The sequence below is a fragment of the Baudoinia panamericana genome, assembly GCF_000338955.1.
Source record: "Baudoinia panamericana UAMH 10762 unplaced genomic scaffold BAUCOscaffold_2, whole genome shotgun sequence".
Taxonomy (NCBI): Eukaryota; Fungi; Ascomycota; class Dothideomycetes; order Mycosphaerellales; family Teratosphaeriaceae; genus Baudoinia; species Baudoinia panamericana.
This window is the reverse complement of record NW_006911258.1, coordinates 1,051,630-1,075,981: the sequence shown is the minus strand read 5'-3', so window position 1 is coordinate 1,075,981 and position 24,352 is coordinate 1,051,630. Positions and strand designations below refer to the sequence as shown.

At 55.4% G+C, this 24,352-nt stretch overlaps 11 protein-coding genes and 1 pseudogene across 12 annotated transcripts; 7 read left to right on the top strand and 5 right to left on the bottom strand.

Moving 5' to 3' along the window:
- Positions 1–51: 51 nt before the first annotated feature.
- Positions 52–1,541, top strand: BAUCODRAFT_54799 (uncharacterized protein; the record flags this gene model as incomplete). Its single annotated transcript, XM_007674863.1, has 2 exons — positions 52–526; positions 574–1,541. Coding segments are annotated over 2 exons (1,443 nt in total), but the record flags the coding sequence as incomplete, so codon positions are not given.
- Positions 1,542–2,062: 521 nt separating this feature from the next.
- Positions 2,063–2,831, bottom strand: BAUCODRAFT_354525 (uncharacterized protein). The gene has a single exon (XM_007675198.1). The coding sequence runs from the start codon at positions 2,488–2,490 to the stop codon at positions 2,086–2,088; it is 405 nt and encodes a 134-aa protein (XP_007673388.1). The 5' UTR covers positions 2,491–2,831; the 3' UTR covers positions 2,063–2,085.
- Positions 2,832–3,928: 1,097 nt separating this feature from the next.
- Positions 3,929–4,666, bottom strand: BAUCODRAFT_56205 (uncharacterized protein; the record flags this gene model as incomplete). The annotated part of the gene is made up of 1 exon (XM_007674867.1): positions 3,929–4,666. A coding segment is annotated over one exon (738 nt), but the record flags the coding sequence as incomplete, so codon positions are not given.
- Positions 4,667–5,099: 433 nt separating this feature from the next.
- BAUCODRAFT_354479 (uncharacterized protein) lies at positions 5,100–6,047 on the bottom strand. Its single transcript, XM_007675197.1, has one exon. It carries the CDS (start codon positions 5,722–5,724, stop codon positions 5,500–5,502), a length of 225 nt encoding a protein of 74 aa, XP_007673387.1. The 5' UTR covers positions 5,725–6,047; the 3' UTR covers positions 5,100–5,499.
- Positions 5,615–5,730, bottom strand: BAUCODRAFT_t6 (annotated as a pseudogene). The gene has a single exon. The product of its transcript is annotated as a tRNA-OTHER (tRNA).
- BAUCODRAFT_354528 (uncharacterized protein) lies at positions 6,048–7,318 on the top strand. Its single transcript, XM_007675196.1, has 3 exons — positions 6,048–6,706; positions 6,764–7,178; positions 7,236–7,318. The coding sequence occupies exons 1-2, from the start codon at positions 6,371–6,373 to the stop codon at positions 7,001–7,003; spliced, it is 576 nt and encodes a 191-aa protein (XP_007673386.1). The 5' UTR covers positions 6,048–6,370; the 3' UTR covers positions 7,004–7,178; positions 7,236–7,318.
- Positions 7,319–7,491: 173 nt separating this feature from the next.
- Positions 7,492–9,411, top strand: BAUCODRAFT_145249 (uncharacterized protein; the record flags this gene model as incomplete). Its single annotated transcript, XM_007675195.1, has 1 exon — positions 7,492–9,411. The coding sequence occupies one exon, from the start codon at positions 7,492–7,494 to the stop codon at positions 9,409–9,411; it is 1,920 nt and encodes a 639-aa protein (XP_007673385.1).
- A 63-nt stretch (positions 9,412–9,474) lies between these two features.
- Positions 9,475–12,319, top strand: BAUCODRAFT_145248 (uncharacterized protein; the record flags this gene model as incomplete). Its single annotated transcript, XM_007675194.1, has 2 exons — positions 9,475–11,366; positions 11,425–12,319. 2 exons carry the CDS (start codon positions 9,475–9,477, stop codon positions 12,317–12,319), a joined length of 2,787 nt encoding a protein of 928 aa, XP_007673384.1.
- A 1,106-nt stretch (positions 12,320–13,425) lies between these two features.
- Positions 13,426–15,887, top strand: BAUCODRAFT_136452 (uncharacterized protein). The gene is made up of 8 exons (XM_007675193.1): positions 13,426–13,552; positions 13,611–13,860; positions 13,920–14,056; positions 14,109–14,134; positions 14,182–14,518; positions 14,591–15,440; positions 15,494–15,636; positions 15,689–15,887. Exons 1-8 carry the CDS (start codon positions 13,465–13,467, stop codon positions 15,715–15,717), a joined length of 1,860 nt encoding a protein of 619 aa, XP_007673383.1. The 5' UTR covers positions 13,426–13,464; the 3' UTR covers positions 15,718–15,887.
- Positions 15,888–16,446: 559 nt separating this feature from the next.
- On the top strand, positions 16,447–18,915 carry BAUCODRAFT_30324 (carbohydrate-binding module family 1 protein). Its single transcript, XM_007674818.1, has 8 exons — positions 16,447–16,624; positions 16,678–16,898; positions 16,961–17,198; positions 17,251–17,392; positions 17,442–17,584; positions 17,634–17,715; positions 17,766–18,613; positions 18,671–18,915. The coding sequence occupies exons 1-8, from the start codon at positions 16,556–16,558 to the stop codon at positions 18,830–18,832; spliced, it is 1,905 nt and encodes a 634-aa protein (XP_007673008.1). The 5' UTR covers positions 16,447–16,555; the 3' UTR covers positions 18,833–18,915.
- A 245-nt stretch (positions 18,916–19,160) lies between these two features.
- Positions 19,161–21,243, top strand: BAUCODRAFT_354698 (uncharacterized protein). Its single transcript, XM_007675192.1, has 3 exons — positions 19,161–19,804; positions 19,864–20,629; positions 20,680–21,243. Exons 1-3 carry the CDS (start codon positions 19,488–19,490, stop codon positions 20,791–20,793), a joined length of 1,197 nt encoding a protein of 398 aa, XP_007673382.1. The 5' UTR covers positions 19,161–19,487; the 3' UTR covers positions 20,794–21,243.
- On the bottom strand, positions 21,226–23,710 carry BAUCODRAFT_354810 (uncharacterized protein). The gene has a single exon (XM_007675191.1). It carries the CDS (start codon positions 23,475–23,477, stop codon positions 21,693–21,695), a length of 1,785 nt encoding a protein of 594 aa, XP_007673381.1. The 5' UTR covers positions 23,478–23,710; the 3' UTR covers positions 21,226–21,692.
- Between the last annotated feature and the right edge of the window lie 642 nt (positions 23,711–24,352).

The window sequence follows — 24,352 nt, the reverse complement described above, 5'->3', positions numbered from 1 at the left end:
CCACCTACCCCTCGCATACCCTTCAACATGGCCACCACCGCCGGCACCTACGCCCCCATCACCGCCTCCACCACCACCCCGCAACCCACCAAAGTCGCCTACTTCTACGACTCCGACGTGGGCAACTACGCCTACAACGCCGGCCACCCCATGAAACCCCACCGCATCCGCATGGCCCACAGCCTCATCATGAACTACGGCCTCTACAAACGCCTCGAGATCTACCGCGCCAAGCCCGCCTCCAAGCTCGAGATGACGCAGTTCCACACCGACGAGTACGTGGATTTCTTATCGAAAGTCACGCCGGATAATATGGATGCGTATGCGCGCGAGCAGGGCAAGTATAATGTCGGTGATGATTGTCCCGTGTTTGATGGGTTGTTTGAGTTTTGTGGGATTAGTGCGGGTGGGAGTATGGAGGGGGCGGCGCGGCTGAATCGGGGGAAGTGCGATATTGCGGTGAACTGGGCGGGCGGGTTGCATCATGCGAAGAAGAGCGAGGCGAGTGGGTTTTGTTATGTTAATGGTGAGCCATCTCTCCACCTAACCTGCTCTCTGACTAATATGTGATAGATATTGTTCTGGGGATAATAGAACTCCTCCGCTTCCACCCCCGCGTCCTCTACATCGACATCGACGTCCACCACGGCGACGGCGTGGAGGAGGCCTTCTACACCACCGACCGCGTCATGACCGTCTCCTTCCACAAATACGGCGAGTACTTCCCCGGCACCGGCGAGTTACGCGACATCGGCGTCGGGAATGGGAAACACTACGCCGTCAACTTCCCCTTGCGTGACGGGATCGACGATAAATCGTACAAAGATTGCTTCGAGCCGGTGATCCAGTGGGTCATGGACTTTTACCAACCCAGCGCTGTCGTTCTGCAATGTGGAGGCGATAGTCTGAGTGGTGATCGGTTGGGTTGTTTCAACCTGAGCATGCGCGGACATGCGAATTGCGTCAATTTCGTCAAGTCGTTCAACAAACCTACTCTCATACTAGGAGGAGGCGGATACACCATGCGCAATGTCGCTCGTACGTGGGCGTACGAAACCGGCCGGCTCGTAGGAGTGGAGATGAGTTCCGAACTGCCGTTTACGGATTACTATGAATACTACTCCCCGGACTTCGAGCTGGAAGTCAGGCCGAGTAATATGGACAACGCGAACAGCCCGGAATATCTACAGAGGATCAAAGAGCAAGTCTACGATAACCTGCGACGTACCCAAGCGGTGCCTAGCGTACAACTTCAGGACGTTCCGCGACAGCCGCTTGGCCCGGTGGTGGACGACGAGGAAGACGACCGCCTTGACGACGAAGAAGCGGACGCGGAGCAAAGCAAGGACAAACGGTATACCTCCCGTCTCTGGGACAGGAAAACGGAGCACGCGAACGACTACGACGAGATGTCTGATGACGAGGAACTGGCGGAAGCTCAGGGGGTGAGACGGCAACCGGGCAGGCCGAAGAGGAAGGGGATCATGGATTATCGCAACCCGCATGCTCCCGATGATGATAATAGCGGCGCTGTGACGCCTGTGGGGCGGAATGGGGAGGAGGAGGGGGCGAGGAGTTCGAATGGGATGCAAGTGGATGCTGGCGGGGCTATGCAGGTTGATGGTCCGGCGGCGGCGGCGGATGTGGATGTGGAAGAGGAGGTGGGGGTTACGCTTGGGGATACGGAGGCGGCGGATGATTTGGCGGCGATGAAGGCTGCTAATGGGAGTGCGACGGGTTCCCGTCCGCAAGACGTAGCGTCGAATGTCCCCTTACTCGGGGATGCCCCGCCTGGGGTTGCGGTGCCGGATCCGGAGTTGCAGGCCGAGAGAGCGCCTGCGAACGGCGCGGAAGCTGCACCTACCGCGCCGTCGCAAGCGGCAGCGGCGGCGGCAGCGGCCCCGCAAGAAGACGTCGAAATGGCTGATGCTGTGGCCAAGGAACGAGATGAAGGACGGCTGGAACGTACGCGGGAGGATGTGGATGCGGAGGTGGCGAGGGAGATGGCCGAGGGTCCCGGTGGGCCGCCGGCTGCTTAGAGGGCGGTGTTTGCGTCGAGATCTTACCGTAGCAGGAGCGAGGACCCTAAGAGTGAGCGCGGGAGCGAAAGTCAGGATGGAGATTGCGGACGCGCGCACGGTGAGAGCAGCCGGAATGCTCGGAGGGAGGACGTGGAAATGGCGATTGAGTACGCTGCAAGCGAGGGCGAGCATCGCGGTAGCAGTGAGAGCAGCGAGGATAGTAGGGGCGAGTACATTGAAGCGGCAATTGAACACGCTGCAAGCGAGGGCGAGAGCGAGAGCGACTACCATCAGAACAGCGAGAGCGAATACCACGACCTGCAGCGGGAACAGCGGGTATAGTGCGCGCAGTGAGTGCAGCGAGCGTACCGGCAGCACCGCAAGCAGCGAGAGCATCGAGAGCATCGAGCGCACGGAAAGCACTGGCAACAGTGAGGGCAGCGAGAAGAGCGACAGCAGTGCGACGCATGATGGGAACGGTCACAATGAGGCAACGCTTTCCCGCGAGCTAAAGGCGATAACGCATGTTCGCGTCTCCGTTATACTATGTTCGAGACTGATACGAAGCTCGAGCGGAGGGATCGGCGGGCGAGGAAGGGGCAGAATGCGAGGAAGAATACGAGAAAGAACACGAGAAGAAGTGTCGAGGAGTTTCCGGGCTAGATTGAGGGAAATTTGTTTGTTATCGGATGGGGCTAGCGATGGCGCTGGTGGTGCGCTTCTTTATTAAATGGGTGATGAGGGTGGGATGGGGATGGCGTCCAAGTCCATGCTATGATGCGTTGAGCACGCTGTGCACGAAGATCTTTTCTACGATCCATAGATGATGGCACGGCTGCGACGAGGCGGCAGGGGCTCATGTACCTGTAACTCTATCCACGTGGAACTTTTACGATACGACAAACAGTAAGACCTGCGATGCAGGATCGGAGATAATAATGCGTTGTCTAGCGATGCTACCTGCGCCCTTAACATCTCTGGGTATCGATCTTATCATCCTTCCGCAAGGTGTCCATAGCCAACGCGGATATCTTCCGTGCAAATGGTGTAATGTTACCGCAACCTCACCCGCTAACAGTTCCGACAAACACTTCGCAAAGCCCCTTCCCACAAAGCGCCTTCGCTATGCAGTGTCGATGTCAATGGGTCGCTCAACCAAAATTCCGCGCATGCCGCCGTCCATGAGCATGTCGGGCAACGTGCTCGAACGCCACTCTGTTCATCCCGGCCGATGGGCCTGCCGCAGGCGGGATGCTGACGGTCGAGATCGTCGGGAAATTGATCGCTTGTGAGCTGACGCTAAATGACTGACTTCCAATCATGCCTGCCGAAGGCGCCGGCTCGGACGGAGAGGCCACCGTGGTCGTCGCCATCGCGCTGGCGGTTACGGTGACCGTGAACGTGACCATTGAGGAAGCGGCACTACTGGGCCGCGGCGATGTCTGTGCGCTCGTGAAGAAGCCGCGGAATGATTGGCTACTGGGAAGGAGCGGTGTTGGCATCGTTGAGGCACTCGCGCTTGACGCCGGTGTAGAGGTGCTACCACTCGTCGACGTGGCGGTTTCGGCAGCGGTCACTGCAACTGTGGTTGCGTACTGCTTGACGGCGTCCAAAGCCGATGTGTACGCGGCACCAGTGAAGATGCTCACGGGTGCGCAGCTCGCCGGAGCGGTCACGGACGGCTTCGGATTGCCACTGGCGGAGCATGCACTGGCGAAGGTGCTGGCGATGGTTGCAGAAGGGCCGATGGTGCTTGTACCGTTTAGCACGTAGACAACTGGCGAAGTGGTATAAGCCGTGCGTGACTTGAAGTCAGAGACCGCAGTCGTTTGCGGATTCTCTTGCGCAAGTGTGTGCATGCCTGTGTTTGCCAGAATTGCCGCGTCGATATCGCTACCGCTCGCTGCAACGACCTCGAAGTCCGAGCATGTGGTGTAGTACTCGTCCTTGCCTTCGGGGTACGTGCAGTCAGCGTTCGGCTCTGTCGGCCATTGCCAAACCCAGTAGACCGTCAGTGTCCCAGCCACCTGTGATGTCGGAATCTGGAGATCAGTCTCGCACCACTGTTCGACGTTCGAACCCGGCTGGCCTTGGACGTGATCTGGAAAGAGGGTTTGGCGGTCGACAGAAATGTTGCCGCAGTTGATCTGATGACAACGACCGTCATCGAAGTTCTGCGCCGTCATTAGGAAGCCCTTTCCGTTGCCACCTGTGCCAGCCTTGTCCCAGGCCAATACATCGGCGATCTTCTCAGCATCCGATGGTTGCGTGGTGCCGTAAACGAAGACAGTCCCACCAGCAGTCGGCTTACCAAGTTGGTTCCATGGAAGCGTGACGTGGCCATTCTCCAAATACTTCATGGCAACGTAGCTGCCAGGCGTGACTTGAATTTTCGGATATGCAGGGTTGGTGTAATTAGAGGAGCGCTGCGACGGGTGGCATAGGAGATCGGATGAGTCGATGCGAACACCCGCTTGTGGAAGCAGGTAGTTCATCGTAAAGCCGTTATAGCCTGGATCTGTACGTGCCACGTAGCCACGCGGGAACCCGCGGTCGCCGATGTATGAACCATTAGAACCGACGACCTGGAACTCCTCGATCCAAGAGTGGGCGAAGGTCGATGGGAGCAGAGCGAGCGCTGCCAGAGCGCAGAACAGATTGATCGTTGTGGAAAGCATGTTGCTTAGAGCGAGAGTGTCGATGTCGGTGAAAGTCGCGAAGAAGGGTAGCGTCAGCTTCGTAGTTCAGGATAGCAATATCTAGTCAATGATTTTCGAGCTGGGGTTACTGAACTTGACGTTTCGAAGCAAGGTTGATGAAGGAAGGTATGGGCAGTGCCTGCAGCTGCGGGTATACAATTCGCAGCGAGTGTTATTGTTGCGGCCAGCGCTGTATGACAATGGAAAATGAACAATAGAACAATGAAGGAGAATGGGAAAAGCAACACGTCCACGCAGTAAGAAAGAGGTGTAGCTCACGCGACACAAAGGACGAGGGTAGAGCCGGACAATGGGCGGATAGATGGGGTGAAGTAAGGGTCGCATATGAGGTTTGTTACGCGTTTGCGCGACCATAGAGACAGGCGGGGCATGACCACTCTGTGCTGGGTAGCGCATGTTGCGAGATGACAAGATGGTGACAACGCATGGGTAATGGAGTGCTGGAGGCACTGAGTACACCGTGCTGTCATTGCACCCAGCAGACTACTTCTAGAATGGCGTGAGCGTACAAGGTTCGATACGGTCTCGGTATCGCGGAGTTCGGTAGCCGCAGACTGATCCTGCAACTGTTCCGTTTCGGAGATGTAAGGCTGTCCTGGGCGGCTCATGAGCCAGTGACTTGGAGTGTTAGGAGGCGAGGCGCTACATGAAACTGCGTGGAAGAACGATGTTGTTTCGGTGAAGGAGTTCAGATCGCATGCGCAAGTTCTGATTGGCTTACGGGAAAGGCTGGCCCGAGCGAGCCGCTAAGCCATTCATCAATGAGCCTTACTCGTGACTCTTGCAGCATTACCGTAAAGAAAGCGGACAACCGCATTCACGTACAGCCTCTTGTCACGCATTCTTCGTCCCAAAAAGCAAAAGATATAAGTGTTGATGAGGGTGGGACTCGAACCCACGAGGATTGCTCCACTAGTAAGCTTCCTGTCTTCGGCACAGTTTACACTGCCTGAAACTAGCGCCATAACCACTCGGCCTGTCATTCATCAATTAGCCAAGGCTTTTGATTGGAGAAATGTTTGTCAGAAACTCACCACCTCACCCAAGCAGAGATTGAAGGGCGGAAACACCCGCGCATCATATGTATGCTGCAAATAATCTGCTCGCAAGCCGAAAGGTCTAGAAATAATGCTTGTATGAGTAAGGCTCCCTCTCCAGGAAATATGATGAAAGTGACGTGGAGTAGTATGTAGGTACGCAAGGAGCCACACATGCCATGATGCAGCTGGAAGGCTGGCGCGTATGGACTATGAAGGTCCTTCGATATCGCAAATCACAAACCTCACCCCGAAGGATGATGGGTACTCGCCAGCCCACGGATAGTGCATGACTGCATGACGCGGACGATGCAAACCGCTCTTCGAAGAAGACCTCGTAGTTTGTCCGTAAGGATAGAGTAGCTGGTGCACCGGAATTGCTGGAATGAGAGAATAAGAGAGAATTGAAGGCTACAATATTGTACGCGGCCTATTGTTCCGTTACCTCTAGTAACTCCCAGTACATCTGTGTGATGCGACGGGGGAGGCAGAACGCGCCGAAGCAGGGCATTTGTATTGAAAATTGAAGCTAAAGGAGAATATATAAAAACTGCTTACTCAGCATAGAGCACTCGCTCGAGGCACGAAATGGATGTTTGTTTTGTGGTACACTTTCGACCTCACGCCTGCTGCCTTACCTAACCATTACAATCCTCACTCGTACTCAACCATGGCGGACACAGAGATGGAACTCGACGGTAGCCCGCCTTCCTCTCCCGATGCCGCGCGGAAGAATGGCAGCAGCGCCATGAACAATAGCACCACCGCCGCCAATGCAGTTGCGGTCCGTAGTATCGAAGGCTGGATCATCATCGCGACCAACGTCCACGAGGAAGCGAGCGAAGAGGACATTCAAGACATGTTTGGCGAATATGGCGAGATCAAGAACTTGCATATGAACCTGGACCGCAGGACAGGATACGTGAAAGTAGGAAGGAAGGTGCGGAAAGCAACACGCTGTACAGGCGCTGATTCGTGAACTCAGGGCTACGTGTTGATAGAGTACCCGACGCTCACCGAGGCGAAAGCGGCGATAGAAGGCGCGAACGGCGAGAAGTTGCTGGACCAGACCATTAGCGTGGACTTCGCGTTTGTGCGACCGCCGCCGAGCAAAACGCCCGGTGGGAAGGGTGGCGCGCCAAGGAAGAGTGGTGGGAGGCAACGTAGTATGAGTCCAGATAGGCGGAAGCGGGAGGAAGACGATGAGGAGGATGAGGGTGAATGAACGCACCCATCGGAAGCTTCAATTGGCTATGAAATACTGTTATATCGAGGCTGCCATTGGTAAAAGGACGCCCGACAGTTGTAGGTTTGTGGAAAGGCCGCTGGACATGCAATGACAGGCAGAAGGAAGAAGTAACGGGCCGGCTGTTGTCGGCAGTGTGTTGAGACAGGTCGAGGTAAGCGTAGACGGTCGTGCTGATGGCTAGTGGAAGCAATTGCTAACGTTCATGCAGAGAAAGAGAATGCATAAGCCAACCCCAATGCGCTGCTACTGCCACCTTTGGCGCAAGGATCTTCTACCAGTCCACCCTCTCTCTCGCAAACATTGCTAACCCGTTACACTATTGCCCGTTATTCCAGGCTACGCACCACATTGCAGCAGTAATCTCGTCTGATATCGTTGTCGAGGACGCTGCACTGCGCCACGAACACTAATCATTCTTCCCACTCACGCTACTACACACAGAGTTACGATTCCGGTCGCACATCATGCCTTGGCTTCCGCCTGGAGGACCCCCAGCGCCGCAGCGCGAGACTGGTCACTTCAGAGGTGATAGGCAGCCTGCAGACGATCATGAGCATCAGGACAACATTGACAACGCGCCGCAAGAAGCAGGCTCTGGCGTCCAACCAAACGGTCAGAATGCCAACGCTGAAGAGCATATACACGATATGCTCGCACGCTTGGATGACGAAGAGCGCGAGTTCCAGCGCAGCCTCGACCACGGGCCGGAGGAACCAGACTACTCATCCGTCACTGGAAGCTTTCCGAATCAGCGTGGCCCAGATGGTCGATTGCTGACAAATGGTGTGACTGCGCCGGTCACGGATGAACAAGAGCACCAGAGCCACGCGGAGGACGAGCCGCAACGTGCGGAGTCCGATAACCACGTTATTGCGAGCGAAGTTATGAGAGCACGACAGGTTGACAGACCGCAGAGTCCCCTCTCTCCTATGTGGGACATTCGGCGAGGCACCTCGAATGTACTGCGCTATGGCGTCCCTGAGGCCACTCCGTCCCCAGACTCAAGCAGCGGAATTACGGGGAACGGGACGCAGTCTCCACTCGCTCATCCATCTGTTGCACCAATTGCGAACGGGAGTCGGCCGGTTGCCCATGGTGATCAGATCGAGTTTCCGCATCTTCAACGGGGACAGCAGCAGCCCGAGGTTCTCCCGACTGTCACAGAGGAACAAGCGCGACGGGCTGAAATCGAAGACCTCTTCGACTATGCGAGACCGATATGGATGCATCAAGTCGCCACTGCCGTCAGATACGGGACACTAGCACGAATGCCGCAGACTATCGAAGAAACTCACCATGCTTGGGATATCATTCACGGCCGGCCGCTCCTGGAAGAGGCTGCCGCGCTGCTACTAGGCGTGAGGAACCCGCCACAACCGAATAACGAAGGACGATTTGCGCCTGCCACGCCAGCTGCAGTAAACAACACATTTCCTTCAGCGCCTCCGTCTGCGTCTCCGCCTGCACCTCGCGTTGAGGTAGATCCTGCCGGGGATGCCTATACGGGAGCGGCTGATTGGTCGGATTGGCCGGTACCTCCGGGCAACCCGGTACGTTATAATGACTTTGACGGCCTAATGGAAGAGGGAAGATTAGGAGGGAGACTGGCATCCACGGAGGGCACCACACTAGTCAACTCAGAACCTTCGCCATCTCGCCGAGTGCGCTTGGATCCAGAACGCTTGGCCGGCCTTGATGACGGCAGGCCATTCGAAGTCCACCCTCACCTGCGGACTGGTTCAGTCCATGACCCTGAAAATGCGCTTCCTACACCAGAACCTTCTTCACACTCCAGCGACTATCTCCGCACACGAGGCTCACCGCCACCGCATACGGCACGTCCACTACCGCCTCAGGCTGCGGGTCATGCTCAGGATCTGCGACTGTGGCGCATCACTCCGGGACCACCAATTCGTGAGCCCGCGCGGCGGAGCCCACGAAGTAAGCTGTCTGATGTTGTATTTGCGGAACCGGTCACCCGTCCGAGCACACCACCTACCGTCACAGCGACCAGAGGCGAGACACTCACATCTCCTGCTGCTCGCACACCATCGCCCCCATCCCCTCGATGTCCCCTCACGACGCAGAACTTGAAGCAGTTTGCGAGCAACCCCGAGTCAGCGCCACTGACATCTACGCAGCGTGTCCTAAGGGCCACGCCACCACGCAGGCGCGTCTATTGCGACGATCGGGATGACTTCATCGAGCCTGCAACGCCTGAAGCGGAACAAAGCGAGGAACCCGCAGATGAGGCTCGAGCAGAGATGCCAGAAGCGCACATCGAGCCGAATGTGCTAGAGACGGCGCTTCTGGCAGGATTACCGATACATTTCTCTGCCAACCTCAATGCCGAGCGAGGCACTGACGAACTACCGAGCAACTAGAATGTGCCCGTATCACTCAATGGTAGGAGTTCAGCTGTCCCGCCCGGGCCTGAACGGCCCATGATGCCGCCAACGCAGCCGTCGTTTCCACTGTCAACCCCGCCGCCGCCGACACAGGCGATACCTACGGGGCCAGTACCGTCCCATCAGAGCACACAAACAGATCAGCCTGCCTTGACAGCCAATCTGAGGGGAAAGAGCTCGCATGGAGCGCGCAGGCGACGACAGCTACTGGAACAGAGATCGAAGCCTCCTTCTGCACAAGAGCTTGCTGAGAAGCTTCAGAAGCTGAAAGAGGATTCAGGAAGAGCCGGCAATGCTTCTCCGGCGCCGACACTAGCGTCGCCGCCCGAAGAGAGCGGGCAATCGAGCCGGTCGGCCCCAGAGCCTGATGACCATCCGCAATGTGCGCGTGTATCACTTGGTCGGGAGATTTCTGACCCTGCGGAGGTACGCGAGTTCAATGAAGGATTTCATCGATTGCTGAGAGAAGTGCGGTTGGCAATCAACGCGCGCCGTGACCGTGACACAGAGCTTGGGGATGATCAGCGCAGTGCGAGGCAGACCAGCAGCTTAAGAGAGTTGGAAAGGATCAGACATCTGTGGGAGGCAACGCTTTCGAATGAGGAGTGGTCACGTTACGGCTCGCCGAGATTCACAAGACGCTCACACTTTACCCGAGCAAGTGACTGGTTCTTGCGCCGTTTTACGAACCAGGACGACGGCGCAGTGGCTCCGTTGGCTGAGTTAGCGCCAGCCCCGATAGCAGCAGAGCATGCTGCCCGATGGGAAGCGCAAAGGCGAGAGCTAGGGCTTCCTCTCCTGCCATCCATCGCCAGAGTTGCGGGTAGCGTCGAGACCAGGAATCCAGCTCCGCATCCAAATCCACGTCTGCTTCGAAGACGCCCAGGACGCGGTCCGTCTCGCGCGCAAGTTCCTGCTGCAGAGCTTGTCCGACGTTTACAGCGCCTGGTAGGTGAGGCGGTACTGTCAGACTTTGATCCACTTGATAATCTCCGCTGGAACCGGGAGATGGGGCGCTTATTCGGTCCCGGTTTGGCGGCGAGGCTTGTCAACGTGACGGATCGGTTGCCGGAAAGGGAAGATGGAGGTATCCTGACTCCTGTGCCGACAAAAGTGACAGGACCATTATCCGTGCCGCCGTCGCCCGTTCGCCTTGCGGACCGTCACCCGAATGGAGCTTCGTCACCTTCACGTCAAGTCCCACCAAATCGTGATAGGAGACGTTCGCAACACTTGGCTAAGAGCGGACCGGGAACCTTACGAAGTATATCGCTGCCGTACGAATCGCTTCCCATACCTGTCACGGTCGAGAGGCAGAATTGGACAGCTGGGGTAGCTGAAGCAGTTATTGAAGGTCCTCTCTCAACACAGGACGAGGAAGAGTCGGAGGAAGATGCAGCATCGATGGCTCCACGACTGATCTCACCCAGCCGCATTCGAAGAAGTTCCCGACCTCTGAGTCCGACTTCACCAGAAGTCGCACCAGCTCCGTCACAGCCGCACGAAGGCTCGATTTGCGGTGTACCCTTCAGAACCAAGGGGCTGAACGAGCTCTCGGATCCAACTGGAGCTGCTGCTCAAGGATCGGTGTTGTCGCAGACCAACGAGCAGGTTGGGCAAGCAGCTCAACCTGGCCAAGTCACAGACGGCCCCAATCTTCCCGCTCTGCCAGCCAGGCACGGACGACTACTCAGCGACGAGATCCACGATCTCTTACATGCAAAGACAGGCCTAGGGTTGAGAAAAGATGTCGCTGGGAGTGCGACTGCGAATCGAGATGACGGTTCGCCAGAAGCCGCTCGGGAAATTCCACTCCATGCTAGCTACAACATGCATGAGCGGAACGCAGCCATTGTCCATCAACGACGACGAACGCCAAACCGACGAGATCTTTCATGGAGCGCACCCACTGAAGTCACTGACGAACACCAGTAAGTATCATACGTACTACGCACGGGAAAAGGCATTGCAGACTAACACGCAATTTAGGTGGGTGGCGAGCACGACCAACCGTTTCGCATTCCCTGGCGGAATTGCCGCCAGAGATATCGCCCAGTCGTCGCAGGACGAACGTGCTGAGACACAGTCGCCGCGGAAGCAGAAAACTGACGAGGTAGGCGCTCCGAGCGCGGTTACTACACAGAATGAAGACAAACAATATCAATCTACGCATGACCAGCAGGCCACATTCGCGAGCGCTGCGGCAAGACTTATCAGTGAGCGAGCTAGCTTAGGCTCCACACCACCAACAATGCCTCAACAATTTGCGACTGGGGACGAGGCCAGAAAGCCAAGCTTTGAGACTTTAGAGCCGGGCCCATCATCGCTACGAACAACTGTCCAGGTTTCGCGTAGCCCGTTGTTGCCAGATGCGTCATGGTCTTTCGACAAGATCTCTGAGCGGCAACCAAGGCATGAGGGAGCCGCCCAAGCTCAGAGTCTACCTAGCCCGCGACTTCCACCGATAACCGCTGTTGCCCTACAGCCCAGCAACGTCAATACCGCCGTGTCCAGCAACCACGACGAGAACATATCTCCTACTGCTCCATTTGTTCTGGCCGCTAAGAGCACTGTCCAGCATGAGGATCAGAACCCCTCAGCAGGGCACAATCCTGCAGAGCGCTTACATGCATCTTCTGAGCAACCAGTGTCGAATGGAGCGGGCTCGGTCATCAGCGCTGCCGACATGAGTGTACAGGCAGAGTCGCACTTAATCTTTACCGGACCGCGCGGCAACTCCACCATCACCGATCCTGCTGCCCAAGACACCCCCAATAGGCGTGACACACAAGGTCTGGTGCAGAGTACATTACAAGAGTCGACGAAGCGTAGGAGTGAGGAGTACGAGCGTGAAGAGAGTCCGAAAAGGCAGCAATTGGAGTGATGAGGAGGTCGCTTCAAGGGTTCCGTTGGAACGTTCCTTCATTTTGTCCCAATGAAGCACGTTCGCTGCGGAATGAGATATACGGTAGCCTTCCTGCACGGCGCAAGCGCCGTTTGTCGCTCTCGCAATGTCGGAAACTGCGATGCCCGATGTCTCATAACTAGCTACTCTGCGTGGGCTGCAAAGGCCGTCTTTCCCGTAGTAGCCGCATGCTTAGTCAGCTGATCGGTATCATTGTCACGGAACGGGACGAGACGACACGCGAGGGCTTCGGTCTTCCACCTCCCAAAACTCCCCTCCGCTATACGTCGCCCAATTGATACCGCGTTCCGCCAGTCTTACTTTATTTGGCGGACGGAATATGGCATCGCCAATGGGCCAAGAATAGGAGTCTGACCACCCTACCACGCGCCCCGCCTCGCATTATGCAACCTTGCTTGGAGTGTCGCAACGATAGCCAGTATAGATCACCGACCAGCATACGGAATTAACAGCGCACCCTCGCCGCTCTGGCGGGAGGTACAACGTCGTGACATGCGCTCGCCATACGTGTGGCACCCTTGCACAGCAGCAGAGCATTTGCCAGTCTTGGGACTCTGCGCCGCTTTAACTCGTGCAGGCCAGACCGGAATCGCTACGGTGGTGATCAGTAAGCACCAGCATCAATGGATTCGTACGCCAGTTTAGGCCGCTAGGGCTGACGAGTCGACACTGACCCTCTGTTATCCAAGCGACAAGCGCAGACTTGCCGCGGATTGCAAAGCGGTATAAGCAGGCCGGCTTATCGTATGTCTAAGGGCACTGACTCTGTCCCTGGGGACCTCATCAGGCTCAACGTGTTACCGGGCTGTAAGCGCAAGTACTGAATCCGACGTCTTGCGGTTCAGCCCTTTTCATCTTACATACGATGATCCATTTGATCTTACATGTGACGTACCTAGTAAGTCGCCGCTCCGTATCTTCTGCGCTCCTTGCCTCGCTTTGTTCCGCCCCTCTCGGCCGTTAGATTGGAACGAGACTCTCGCACCTTGAAGAAATGTCCAAGCTCGGTCTCTCGGATACGAGCCGGCCTCCTACCATCTTCACTCACTTATCTTGTCTGTATGCTCTTCACTACGTCTGCAGCTTTTATATTTCTGCCTAGGATGTCTGGAGTCGCAAAGGCTGTAACAGCTGCGCTGGCAGCACGTTCGACGCAGAATTGGGGGTATGTTGCATCACGCAGTAACAACAGTAAGTCTTGTACGACGCTGGGATGACACTCAATGAATAAAAATACTGATCAAGCAAGCTATGTCCGTCCTTGGCACGCCACAAGCACCTCATCTGCCTCCTTGGCTCACAGACAACCCCATGCCGCAAGGCAAGCCATGGGGCCCGATGAACCAATGGACAAACTACTATACCACGACGCCGAACACTGGAGTTACCCGCTACTACGACTGGACTGTGTCGAAGATTCCATGTGCCCCAGATGGTGTTGCGCTTGAACGCTTGGCTGTCAACAATCAAGTTCCGGGACCTACCATCGAAGCGAATTGGTAAGGTACTGCTAGGGTTCCGCGTTATAGTGGCTAACCACCTTGATATTGATCAACAGGGGCGACTGGTTTGAGATCAAAGTAACGAACAATCTCACGGACGAGGGTACGGCAATCCACTGGCATGGTATGCTGCAGAAGGGTACTCCTTGGATGGATGGTGTGCCAGGATTCACGCAATGTCCCATCGCTCCAGGTAGGTGCTTAGTCGCTTTGTCCTTGGGAAAACGACTAACGATATTTTATAGGTTCGACGTTCACATATCGCTTCCAAGTAAGTGCGCCGCTCATCTGGAACGATTCATGCTCACTACAGTACAGGCAGACTTGTACGGGACGTCGTGGTGGCACTCTCACTACTCCTCCCAGTATGCGTCGGGGCTCGCCGGGCCTATGGTAATATACGGACCGAACCAGACTTCCTACGACGCAGACCTAGGCCCAGTAATGGTCTCTGACTGGTACCATCAATACTATGAAGAGGTCATAGACGCCTTATTCGCGCCTCTACCAGCCCCCAATATTCCAATGTCGGACAACAACCTCATCAATGGCAAGAACAGCTTTGACTGCTCGACTACCAGCCTGCCGTGCACACCCGATGCGCCGCTAGCGAGCTTTAACTTCACCAGTGGGAAGTTGCACCGGATACGATTTAGTACGTACAGCGCGCGATACAAGTCTCTCTACATAACGAGCCATTGCTGATTACAGTAATGCTTGGTTTCAGTCAATCCTTCTGCCGCCGCTACTCAAAAGATCACGATCGACGGACATTCATTCACAGTCATTGCTAACGATTTCGTGGAGATTGTTCCGTACGAGACCGACATTCTCACCCTCGCCGTTGGCCAGCGCACCGACGTCATCGTCAAAGCAACTGGCTCGCCATCAGATGCAGTATGGATGCGAGCATACAAGCCGCCGTTATGCTGGCCCAGCCATGGTGGCAATGAAGTGAAAGCAGCCATCTTCTACGAAAACGCTGACCGTTCGCAAGCGCCAACATCATCTGCAGGCCCCAATGCATACAACACATACTGCGGCAATGATCCTCTGGACAAGACTGTTCCGCTCATGCCTGTTGCGGCCGGTGAGCCGTCAGTCACCGAAGTCTTACCGTTGGAGTTCAAGTCAAATGGAACCAACCTGCTCTGGTACATGGCGAATCGTACATTCAGGGTCAATTACAATGATCCAATACTATTGGAGACAAAGCTTGGCAACCTGAACCTACCATACATCGAGAATGTTCACAACTACGGCACGAACGCAAGCCTGCGGTTCATCGTGGAGAACACTGGTCCGCAGCCTCATCCAATGCATATGCACGGTCACAACATGTTTATCCTGGCGGAAGGCAACTGCAGTAGCAACTCAACGGTCTTCGGCAATGATCAGGGTGCCTCGCAAGACGGCCACATGAGCGTCGACAAACGCGCCGCTGGTCAGTACGGTAACTGTTGGGACGGTACAATCACACGACCGGAGAATCCTCAGCGGCGTGATGTACACATGCTGCTGCCAGGACAATTCATTGTTGTGCAATGGAATCAGGACAATCCGGGGGCCTGGTCTCTGTACGTTATTTGTGCCGACGTCCCTAGGAACGTAAGCTGACATACTGTCGCAGTCACTGTCACATCGCCTGGCATTTAAGCGCCGGCTTCGTCTGGACTGTGATTGAGCAGCCGGACTCTGTTAGGAACGAGATGCAAGTTCCGAGCATCATGGCTCAAACATGCCGTGACTGGTCGACATGGACAGGCGATCATGGTGAGTTCACATATTCAGCGATGCAGAATCGCAACTGCTGATTCTATCGTAGTGGTGGCCCAGATTGATGATGGTCTCTAAGCTATTCGCAAAACCACTATGATGGCTGGATCGAGACAACAAGCTCTATTTTGATGTACCACTATGTACAACAGTACAACAGCCCCCACAGCTCAGCCTTGGACGACGCTATGCTACTGTGTCTGGATCCAGATTGCTCGGTATTTTCATGAACATGCACCACTTAGGGCGCAAAACTCTTCTTCCTCGTTTCTAACAGCCTAAGCGAACCAAGCGTGCGTACCGAACACCTGACCTTGATGCTCTAATTACATGCAGTCCTGGTGGTTGTACAGTTGTGCCAGTGACGAAACGCCACATGATCCTCACGGCCCGTCGGGTGCGGAGTCCCCTGCATGTCCTTCGTCTGGAGTACTGGCCCTTAACAATCTCCAGACTTCAGGCTGTGAGAATTATATTGAAGCTCTTGGCAGCGAAGCAGAACGTGTCCAGAAGGCAGAAGCACACACGCGCCGGTCTGCCATCGTGACCACATGCAGCTGTCAAACTGCAACTTGCTCGGTCCAGGCCCAATCTATTACTGCAGCCTCCCTTCATTCACTATTACTCTGACTACATGTCAGGCCATATTTGTGCACCCGATGTTCGAGAGTGCGTAAGTGTTTGAAGCTGATCAGTATATCCCTACGCTGTGGTGCAACAATCAAAGCCTGACTCAATATGGATAAACCGACTCGGCGTTCTTGTGCGCAACGACGGTCCGTATCCCGTCGTCGGAGTCACCTCAATCACGAAGACACCAGAGGATATAAGACGTGTGAAACTGCCGCTGCCTCTGCGACACCCTGATGTCGAATACCAGTACCTTCCTGCCTGAAACTGTCCTCCCCATTTCATTATGAGTTCACTCGCACTTTCCATTCTTGCGCTTGGCGCTCTCGTCCGTGGCCAGCAGGCTGGCACCCTCGTACGTCCAACATTGTACGTTTCTGAGGCATTGCTAAAGAATATCGATTCTAGACTGCCGAAGTCCATCCGCCGCTCACTGTATCCAACTGCACTGCTAACGGTTGCACCACCGAGAGCCACACGATTGTCTTAGATGCCAATTGGCGCTGGCTACACAGCACTACCGGTAGCACCAATTGCTACAATGGAAACACATGGGACGCAACACTCTGCCCAGACCCCGTGACTTGCGCAGCCAACTGCGCGCTCGATGGAGGGAACTACGCCAGCACGTGAGTAATACTCTTTTGTGCCCTGGTCCTTCCGGAGATCTGACTCGCTCTCATTAACATAGTTATGGCATCACCACGTCCGGCAACTCTCTCAGTCTGGGCTTCAAGACCGGCAGCAACGTTGGCTCACGCGTGTATCTCATGGACACCAGTGACTCTCAATACCAGGTGTTCCACTTGAAGAATCGCGAATTTACCTTTGATGTCGATGTGTCCGGCATCGGCTGCGGGATCAACGGTGCTTTGTACTTTGTTGAGATGTATCCCGACGGAGGGTTGAGTGAGTATTCGGGAAACAAGGTCAGCCCATATCCCTCTTTGAGCTTCTAGACTCACGCTTAGACTCAAGCAGGCGGGTGCGAAGTATGGTACCGGATACTGTGACTCTCAATGCCCCCAGGACATTAAGTTCATCAACGGAAAGGCCAACATTAATGGCTGGACGCCGGCCAGCAACAATGCAAACACCGGGTCTGGTGGTTCCGGCTCTTGCTGTACGCGCTTCACCAATTACGTGCAAGTGCCTATGCTGATGCACCATAGGCAATGAGATGGATATCTGGGAGGCCAATTCTGTGTCCGCCGCACTGACGCCGCATGTCTGCAGCGTCAACGGCCAGACAATCTGCTCGACTAACACCACTTGCGGAGCCGGCTCGGATAGGTATACGGGATATTGTGACAAGGTACGATCGAATGTCTGCGGCCAGACGAACGCTCCACTTACAATCTCAGGACGGATGCGACTTCAACAGCTACCGCATGGGCAACCATACCTTCTACGGACCGGGTGACACTGTCGACACCAAGTCAAAATGTAAGTGAGGCCTCGGTTGCGTGACGCTCTACTAACGGTCGTCCGTACAGTCACCGTGGTCACTCAATTCATCACGAGCGACGGGACTGACGCGGGCAAACTCTCCGAGATCCGCCGCTTCTATGTCCAGAACGGCAAAGTCATCTCCAACTCTGCTTCTGACGTCGCTGGAGTGTCGGGCAACAGCATCACGGACTCTTTCTGCGCCGCGCAGAAGACTGCTTTTAACGATACCAACGAATTTGCTGCGAAAGGTGGTCTAGCTGCGATGGGTGCTGCCTTTGATCGCGGCATGGAGCTGGTTATCTCCATTTGGGACGACTATGCGGTTGATATGCTGTGGCTGGATTCCGACTACCCTACGACTGCTGATCCGGGTGCGCCAGGGGTGGCGAGAGGGACTTGCGCCACCACCTCCGGTGTTCCTAGCGACGTCGAGTCGCAACAGGCGAACGCGAAAGTCATCTTCTCAAACATCAAGGTCGGTACGTTGTGCAGTACGTTCAGTGGTGGCAACTGCGGTGCGAGCGGAACAGGTGGCTCTTCCTCATCCAGCTCCTCCATTGCCTCATCGTCACGCTCGACATCTAGTACCGCAGCTTCCACTTCGTCGCGGACTTCCTCGACCTCGGTTCCTCCCTCCTCAACGCGCACTTCTTCCACCTCGACGCGTGGCTCCTCGACTGCGTCTTTGGCCAGGGTCTCCACGTCTTCTACTCGTACGTCAAGCATTTCTAGCAGCAGCAGCAGCCCAACAGGCACAAGTGTTGCTCAGCACTATGGGCAATGCGGTAGGCAGCATCATTGGCCCACCAAGTTTCGAAGTATTTGGCTAACCTTGGTAGGCGGCATTGGCTGGAATGGTCCAACAAGTTGCGCCAGTCCATACACCTGTACGGTACGTTACTTGTCACCGCCTCACCGCCACAACGCAATGCTGACGGTGTCGCAATAGGTGTCCAATGCCTACTACTCCCAGCTTGTAGCCTGGAACCTTGGATACTGCGGAAGATGCAGATGGAACGTCTTTCATGATGCGGGACGGCAAGTGTGCTCTGGACAATGTTCAACTCTCTCTCGCGACTGTCTTGCTGCGCAAGGAACTTGGCTTCGTTGATGCAGTGCGTGGGTTAGCTTTACTATGTCTTTCTCGCTCTGTGTCATGGTCAAGTACAGTATGAAATACACTTCATTACAGCTTGTCACCTTGCTGAGCTTACTTTCTTAATTTTCTTTGATCGTTGGGCACTACAATGCCTACCTGCTCCCACTCACCATCATGCTTCCCTCCTCGTACCGTGGTCGATGCCGACCTGATTGACTGGGAGGCCACGAGCTCTCATGCAGTGTCCGCCACCGGAACGCTGGTTCGTTTAGCCGGTATCGCAGGATCTTGTGGACACTCGTTCTTCCGCCATTTGCGTTGCACGAAAGACAGTGGGTCAGTCGATCGTGGCCGCAATCGGGCACTGTCCCCGCACGCGAAGTCCTCGTGCTCCTCCTCCGCTGTGGAGAACCCCGGGCCCTTGCAGCCAGAGCTTGCTTGAGCAGCACCTTCGTGGTAAGCAAGAAACGTCATGTCCTCCACGTTCCGCATAGTGCTTGACTTTTGGTTCCTGCAGGCACAGACCGGAGGGAGCGTGGTGCTCGCAATGGCGGGACATACATTAAGCTGACGATACCGCAGGTCAGCAGGTAGGTTTGCCGTGCTTTCACTTCCCTTGCGTTCGACTCCCATTCGAAGCTCTCTGTCGTGGAGTGTCGGTGCAGTCATGCTCACATTCGTCTCAAGTCTGCTTCTCGCAGCAACGGCCCTGGTTTCGGCGCAGACTGGTGGCTCGGACAACTTCACAAGCGCCTCCTTCAAGCCCTTCACTGGTAACCCATTCCAGAAGTATACCTTGACTGCGAACGGCATCAGTGCTTCATTCATTCCGTACGGCGCCAGAATTACGAACCTTCTTGTCAAGGACAAGAATGGCACATACCAAGATGTTGTGCTGGGTTACGACAACACCACGCAGTATCTGACTGACACTGAGACCAACCACACCTACTTCGGCCCAGTCGTTGGCCGATATGCGAATAGGTACGTTGAGTGCAGGTTGTCTCGGTGCGGTGAAGGGTCGCTGACAATACCCTCTTCAGGATCAAGAACGGCACTTTTACCATTAACGGCCAAACCTCACACATCCCGGAGAACGAAAACGGCGGCAGGGACACGTTACATGGTGGTTTCGTCGGCTACGACCAACAGAACTGGACCGTGGCTTCCGTCACCGGCAACAGCATTACTTTTGTGTTCTACGACCAAGCGCAGTCTGGCTTTCCGGGCGACCTGCTGAACGTGGCTACGTACACACTTACTGATGACGCAGCATGGATCAGCCGGTTGACCTCGATCCCCCTGAACGATGCCACGCCCATCATGCTTGCCAACCACGTCTACTGGAACCTGGGCGCCTTCGTTGACCAGCGCTCGAAATACGTGCTGAATGACACTCTGTACATGCCATACGCAGACCGTCTGATTGATATCGACGGCATCGAGGTCCCCACTGGTGGTATCAATATCACTAACGGCACAGCTTACGACTTTACCGCGCCCGGCAAGACTATAGGTCAGGATCTCTACACCCTCGTGAACTCGTGCGGCACCGGGTGTGTTGGCTACGACAATGCCTTCATCCTTGATCGTCCAAGATTCCAGCCCAACGACCCGGAGCTTGAGATCCTACAGATGTGGTCTCCGAGCACGGGTATCAAGATGAGCTTGGAGAGCAACCAGCAGGGTTTGCAGATCTACACTTGTAGCGGCCAGAACGGAACGATACCGGTCAAGGCATCTCAGCAGCACCTCGCAAACACGACGCACGTAGAGAAGTACGGTTGCATCGTTATTGAAGCCCAAGATGTAAGTTGCTTAGACCATCGTGGGCCGAGCAACGCTGACTCCATACCTAGTGGATCGATGCTATCAACCAACCGCAGTGGGGTCGTCAGGAATACCAGGTATATTCCCCCACCTCACTGCCATATGTGAACTACCAAAAGTACACCTTCAGCGTGTACAACTGAAGATAGCGCGCACAGGCCTCGGTCGTACCGTATCGTATATAGCTCGCTTGTGCACGAATGAACGTCGTTCACGATGTACTCCTTCCTCGTCCGTCTATGCCGCCGTAATCAACAGCTTCTCTGTCCCCACTCACTGGAACGAAGCCTACGCCACCGGGCCACCTGTAGCAGCCGCGCGTTGTCTTCCTCCCGTAGCTCCTGCTCACTCCTCTATTCTTCCACGTCGAACAGACGGTACCAGGCGAAAGCTCGTCGGGTATGCTTGTAGCGGCAATTAAATCCCTGTGCTCGCAACAGCTGACACAGAGGAGCCAACCGCATCCGCCTCCGCCTCCAGAAGAGCAGGAAATGTAAGTGAAACAACCTACAATCCAACACACACTCACTGACGTCGTTTACTTATCGGAACCACGAAGCAGAGATCGTTGATCCGTAAGCATTGCTGCTCTGTTGCCTGCGAACAGCGGATATACATAAAATATATGTTGGCAAATGATAACAGTAACGATGCGTTTGTATGATTACAAGACAGTCAGTTGGTAAGTCGGCACGACACAGTCGAACAAGCATTAGGAAAGCCAAGGACACACCTGGTCGCCTGCCAGCCGGCAGGGACTCACCTCATTTGCAACGCCAATTCCTTCGGCCATAGGCTGCGCTTCGCTGCGCAAGCCGGCGATGGCGTTTGTTTAGCCCATAACGCCGTAAGCCTCCAATCCAACAATCGACGGCCCGAGCTGCTGTTCAGCATGCAGAGGCTCATGGTCAGCACAGGCATCAACGCACGCACCTGCAAGCACGCAGCCTCAATCACTCCGCCACATTCTCAGCACTCTTCTCAGCGTTCGGGCCTCTCGAGCAGCCTCGGCACCCATGGCCTTCAAAGTCGGCATATCCTTTCAGGGATGCGTATCCTGCGGGTCGCGCACCACATCCTCCGTCTCCGCCGTGACAGCTCCGCTAATGTCGCCCAAGACGAACTCCGTACGCTCGTGCGCTAAGCGATCGAAACAATACTTCGGTCGCTTCGCAATTTCCTCCTCCAGACCGACGTTTCTAGCGTCGTCACATAGGAGCCTGGACTTCACGCGCTTTGATGCTGTCGATTTCTTGTGGGTTCCATCATCGACTGGAATGTCTCTGTAGTGCGGCCTGTAGTACGGCCTGGAGCGTGCCGCACTGTCAATCTGACCGCCTGCGTTGTCGATGACTCTCTTAAAGCCCGGGCTCGGCTTCGTAGGCAGCTCCTCGCGGTGCGTGACCTTCCGCTCAGGAAGCCCGTCCGGCTCACTCTTAGAAAGCACGTCCGGCTCACTCTTAGACGGCTCGTCCGGCTCACTCTTAGTGAGAACCTCTGGCTGACGCTTATTCCCTGGGCCCTCACGCTTATGCTTCGCTGACTCGGCTTGCTCGCTAATCATATCTTCAAGGCTAGCGTCAAAGACCGCTCTGGAGGTACTGTCCGGCATGAAAGCAGACTTCGACGGGTTCGAGAGCTCGCGCTTGATCGCGGGCGTGTAGTCTGTGCTGAATCTTGCTTGGTTGAGTGGCATACCACCTTGATGCATATACTGCATCTCACCCTTGCTGAGGTTCGGCGGATTGACGGCCGGACGCTGCGGTAGGCCTGGGACAGGCGGCAAACTCGAGACAGATGGTGGCAGATTCGGGCGGGCGCTTGGCGGGCTATTGGAGTCCGGCACCGTGGTCTGTGCTGGCGTCCGCGTTCGAGTGTCTGCGTTAAAAAGAGTGGTCGGAGGAGGACCGCGTCGGACGATAAGGTTCTGATTCGGCGGCTCGTTGTACTCTTTGTACAATGGCTGAATGTTTGCGTTTGCAGGAGTATAGTAACCGGGTGGCGGGTGGCGGTCTTGGTTGGCCGTAGCGCTGCCGTCTGGACCCATCCACGCCGGCACTCCATTCTGATGGAATACCTGGTTTGGGTCGGGTTGGAAGAAAGCATTGTGTGGTTGATGTGCACCGTTGCTCCGTGTACCCGCGGCAGGGTTGTCGAAGGCCGGCGGAGTGCTGCCGCGTGGGTCCATGAAATACGGGTGGCCCTCGCTCGGCTGCATCGCTGTAGCAGTTTCTCCCTCCGACCACATGCCGGAGCCTCTGGCGTCTAGAGCTGGCGTGGTGCTGGCCTTGTCCAACCCCATGCTGTCGGTAGACTGAGGGCGAGGGGAGTCTGTCAGAGAGCCGCGCGGAAGACCGAGCTTCTTCTCCTCGGCTCTCTTGGCTCTGAACTCCGCTAACCGCTTCTTCATCTCCTCTGGCGTCTCGGTCTTGGCCTTCTTAATGACGTGGTCATCGCTGTCCTTCTTGGCTCCAGTGCCGCCAGCTGGGTAGCGTGCGTAGTAGCCTTCTGTGACGCGTTGGATGTGAGCCTGCTTGAGCTCGTCCGGGATGCCTTCCATGCCGAAGATCTCAATACTAGGATCTTTGCGGTGAGGCAGGGCGTTCTCTACCTCCGTAATGGATTCCTTGTGAACCTGAGTTACATGAACCTGCAGCCCACCTACAGTGTCGAGACGCCTTCCACAGCGGTCGCATCTACAATGCTTGGCTTTCTGGTGCTGTCGGAGGATGGCGATGTCATCAAAGTCACGCTCGCAGTAATAGCACCATGGTCTCTCCAGCAGCTCTTCGAGGGAAGGCACCGCTGGACGCTTCTTCTTCGTCATTATTGCGGCTTTTGCTCACGACTCGGTCAGCAAAAGATGCCTCCAGATAGACAAAGTGTCCGATTGCACAAGATGGCACTTGAATAAAAGAGTCGACGGTTTCCGTCCAGCTGCAAGTGAAAGGTAAATGGAAGGACTTGTGAGCTTTGACCCGCGTTCGCTGCATGACTCGAGACTTGGCACCGTTCACGCCAGTTCACTTTTCTGTCCATCAACTCAGTTTCTCCTCTCGCCAGAAATCACGGCTCGTTCGTTCACGCTCACGGTGGATCTCGTCGCTCTTTGGCTCATGCCCGCAATGTACATTTAGTCGACAACTCAGGCAAGCTCGGACTCACACAACAGTTCCCTACATCACGCTGTAGCGTCCTTGGCCCTGTAAACTGGTCAATCGAGGAGACGCCTTGCTCGTTTCAGTTGCTGCCTTTCAGCGTTCTACGTTTCTTGGTATTTCGACGTCGAGCGTCAACAGTCAAGTGCTACAATGATGACGGATGTACAGCCTGGTGATCACGTGCATGCCTACAACTACAGGAAGTCGAGCTCACATTAGATGCAAGATGTCCCATTACAGTTAATTTATTCGATCATGCTATAGAACGATCTAGCTTTTGAATGCCAGGACGGCAATGCGCATTGTATCTGTGAAGGTGGTGGTCGTTCGGAGATACACATTCCCAGCTGCCTGCATCCATACGCATCGCTGAACATCGTGTAGCTTACCATCCCTGTGTAAAGCCCGTCTACCACACTCCCAGCCTTGTCAGCTGATAGGGAGCTGACCAACGGTTTGCCAAGATGAGCTGACTCGATCATATCCGCCTCCACCTGACTAGTGCATTGCCATATGTGGGTTAGACCTCTAGATGCCGCGT

What these genes read in the sequence shown, in the direction of transcription:
- BAUCODRAFT_354525 (XM_007675198.1), bottom strand. Translation starts at nt 2,490, where the DNA reads ATGCGTCGCACTGCTGTCGCTCTTCTCGCTGCCCTCACTGTTGCCAGT.
- BAUCODRAFT_354479 (XM_007675197.1), bottom strand. Translation starts at nt 5,724, where the DNA reads ATGACAGGCCGAGTGGTTATGGCGCTAGTTTCAGGCAGTGTAAACTGT.
- BAUCODRAFT_354528 (XM_007675196.1), top strand. Translation starts at nt 6,371, where the DNA reads ATGTTTGTTTTGTGGTACACTTTCGACCTCACGCCTGCTGCCTTACCT. An exon ending in GCAGGACAGGATACGTGAAA is followed by an intron (nt 6,707 to 6,763) that starts GTAGGAAGGAAG and finishes TCGTGAACTCAG; the next exon opens with GGCTACGTGTTGATAGAGTA.
- BAUCODRAFT_136452 (XM_007675193.1), top strand. Translation starts at nt 13,465, where the DNA reads ATGTCTGGAGTCGCAAAGGCTGTAACAGCTGCGCTGGCAGCACGTTCG. An exon ending in CGTTCACATATCGCTTCCAA is followed by an intron (nt 14,135 to 14,181) that starts GTAAGTGCGCCG and finishes ACTACAGTACAG; the next exon opens with GCAGACTTGTACGGGACGTC. An exon ending in AATCCGGGGGCCTGGTCTCT is followed by an intron (nt 15,441 to 15,493) that starts GTACGTTATTTG and finishes ATACTGTCGCAG; the next exon opens with TCACTGTCACATCGCCTGGC.
- BAUCODRAFT_30324 (XM_007674818.1), top strand. Translation starts at nt 16,556, where the DNA reads ATGAGTTCACTCGCACTTTCCATTCTTGCGCTTGGCGCTCTCGTCCGT. An exon ending in GCCAGCAGGCTGGCACCCTC is followed by an intron (nt 16,625 to 16,677) that starts GTACGTCCAACA and finishes TATCGATTCTAG; the next exon opens with ACTGCCGAAGTCCATCCGCC. An exon ending in TGTCGACACCAAGTCAAAAT is followed by an intron (nt 17,716 to 17,765) that starts GTAAGTGAGGCC and finishes TCGTCCGTACAG; the next exon opens with TCACCGTGGTCACTCAATTC.
- BAUCODRAFT_354698 (XM_007675192.1), top strand. Translation starts at nt 19,488, where the DNA reads ATGCTCACATTCGTCTCAAGTCTGCTTCTCGCAGCAACGGCCCTGGTT. An exon ending in GTTGGCCGATATGCGAATAG is followed by an intron (nt 19,805 to 19,863) that starts GTACGTTGAGTG and finishes TACCCTCTTCAG; the next exon opens with GATCAAGAACGGCACTTTTA. An exon ending in TCGTTATTGAAGCCCAAGAT is followed by an intron (nt 20,630 to 20,679) that starts GTAAGTTGCTTA and finishes CTCCATACCTAG; the next exon opens with TGGATCGATGCTATCAACCA.
- BAUCODRAFT_354810 (XM_007675191.1), bottom strand. Translation starts at nt 23,477, where the DNA reads ATGACGAAGAAGAAGCGTCCAGCGGTGCCTTCCCTCGAAGAGCTGCTG.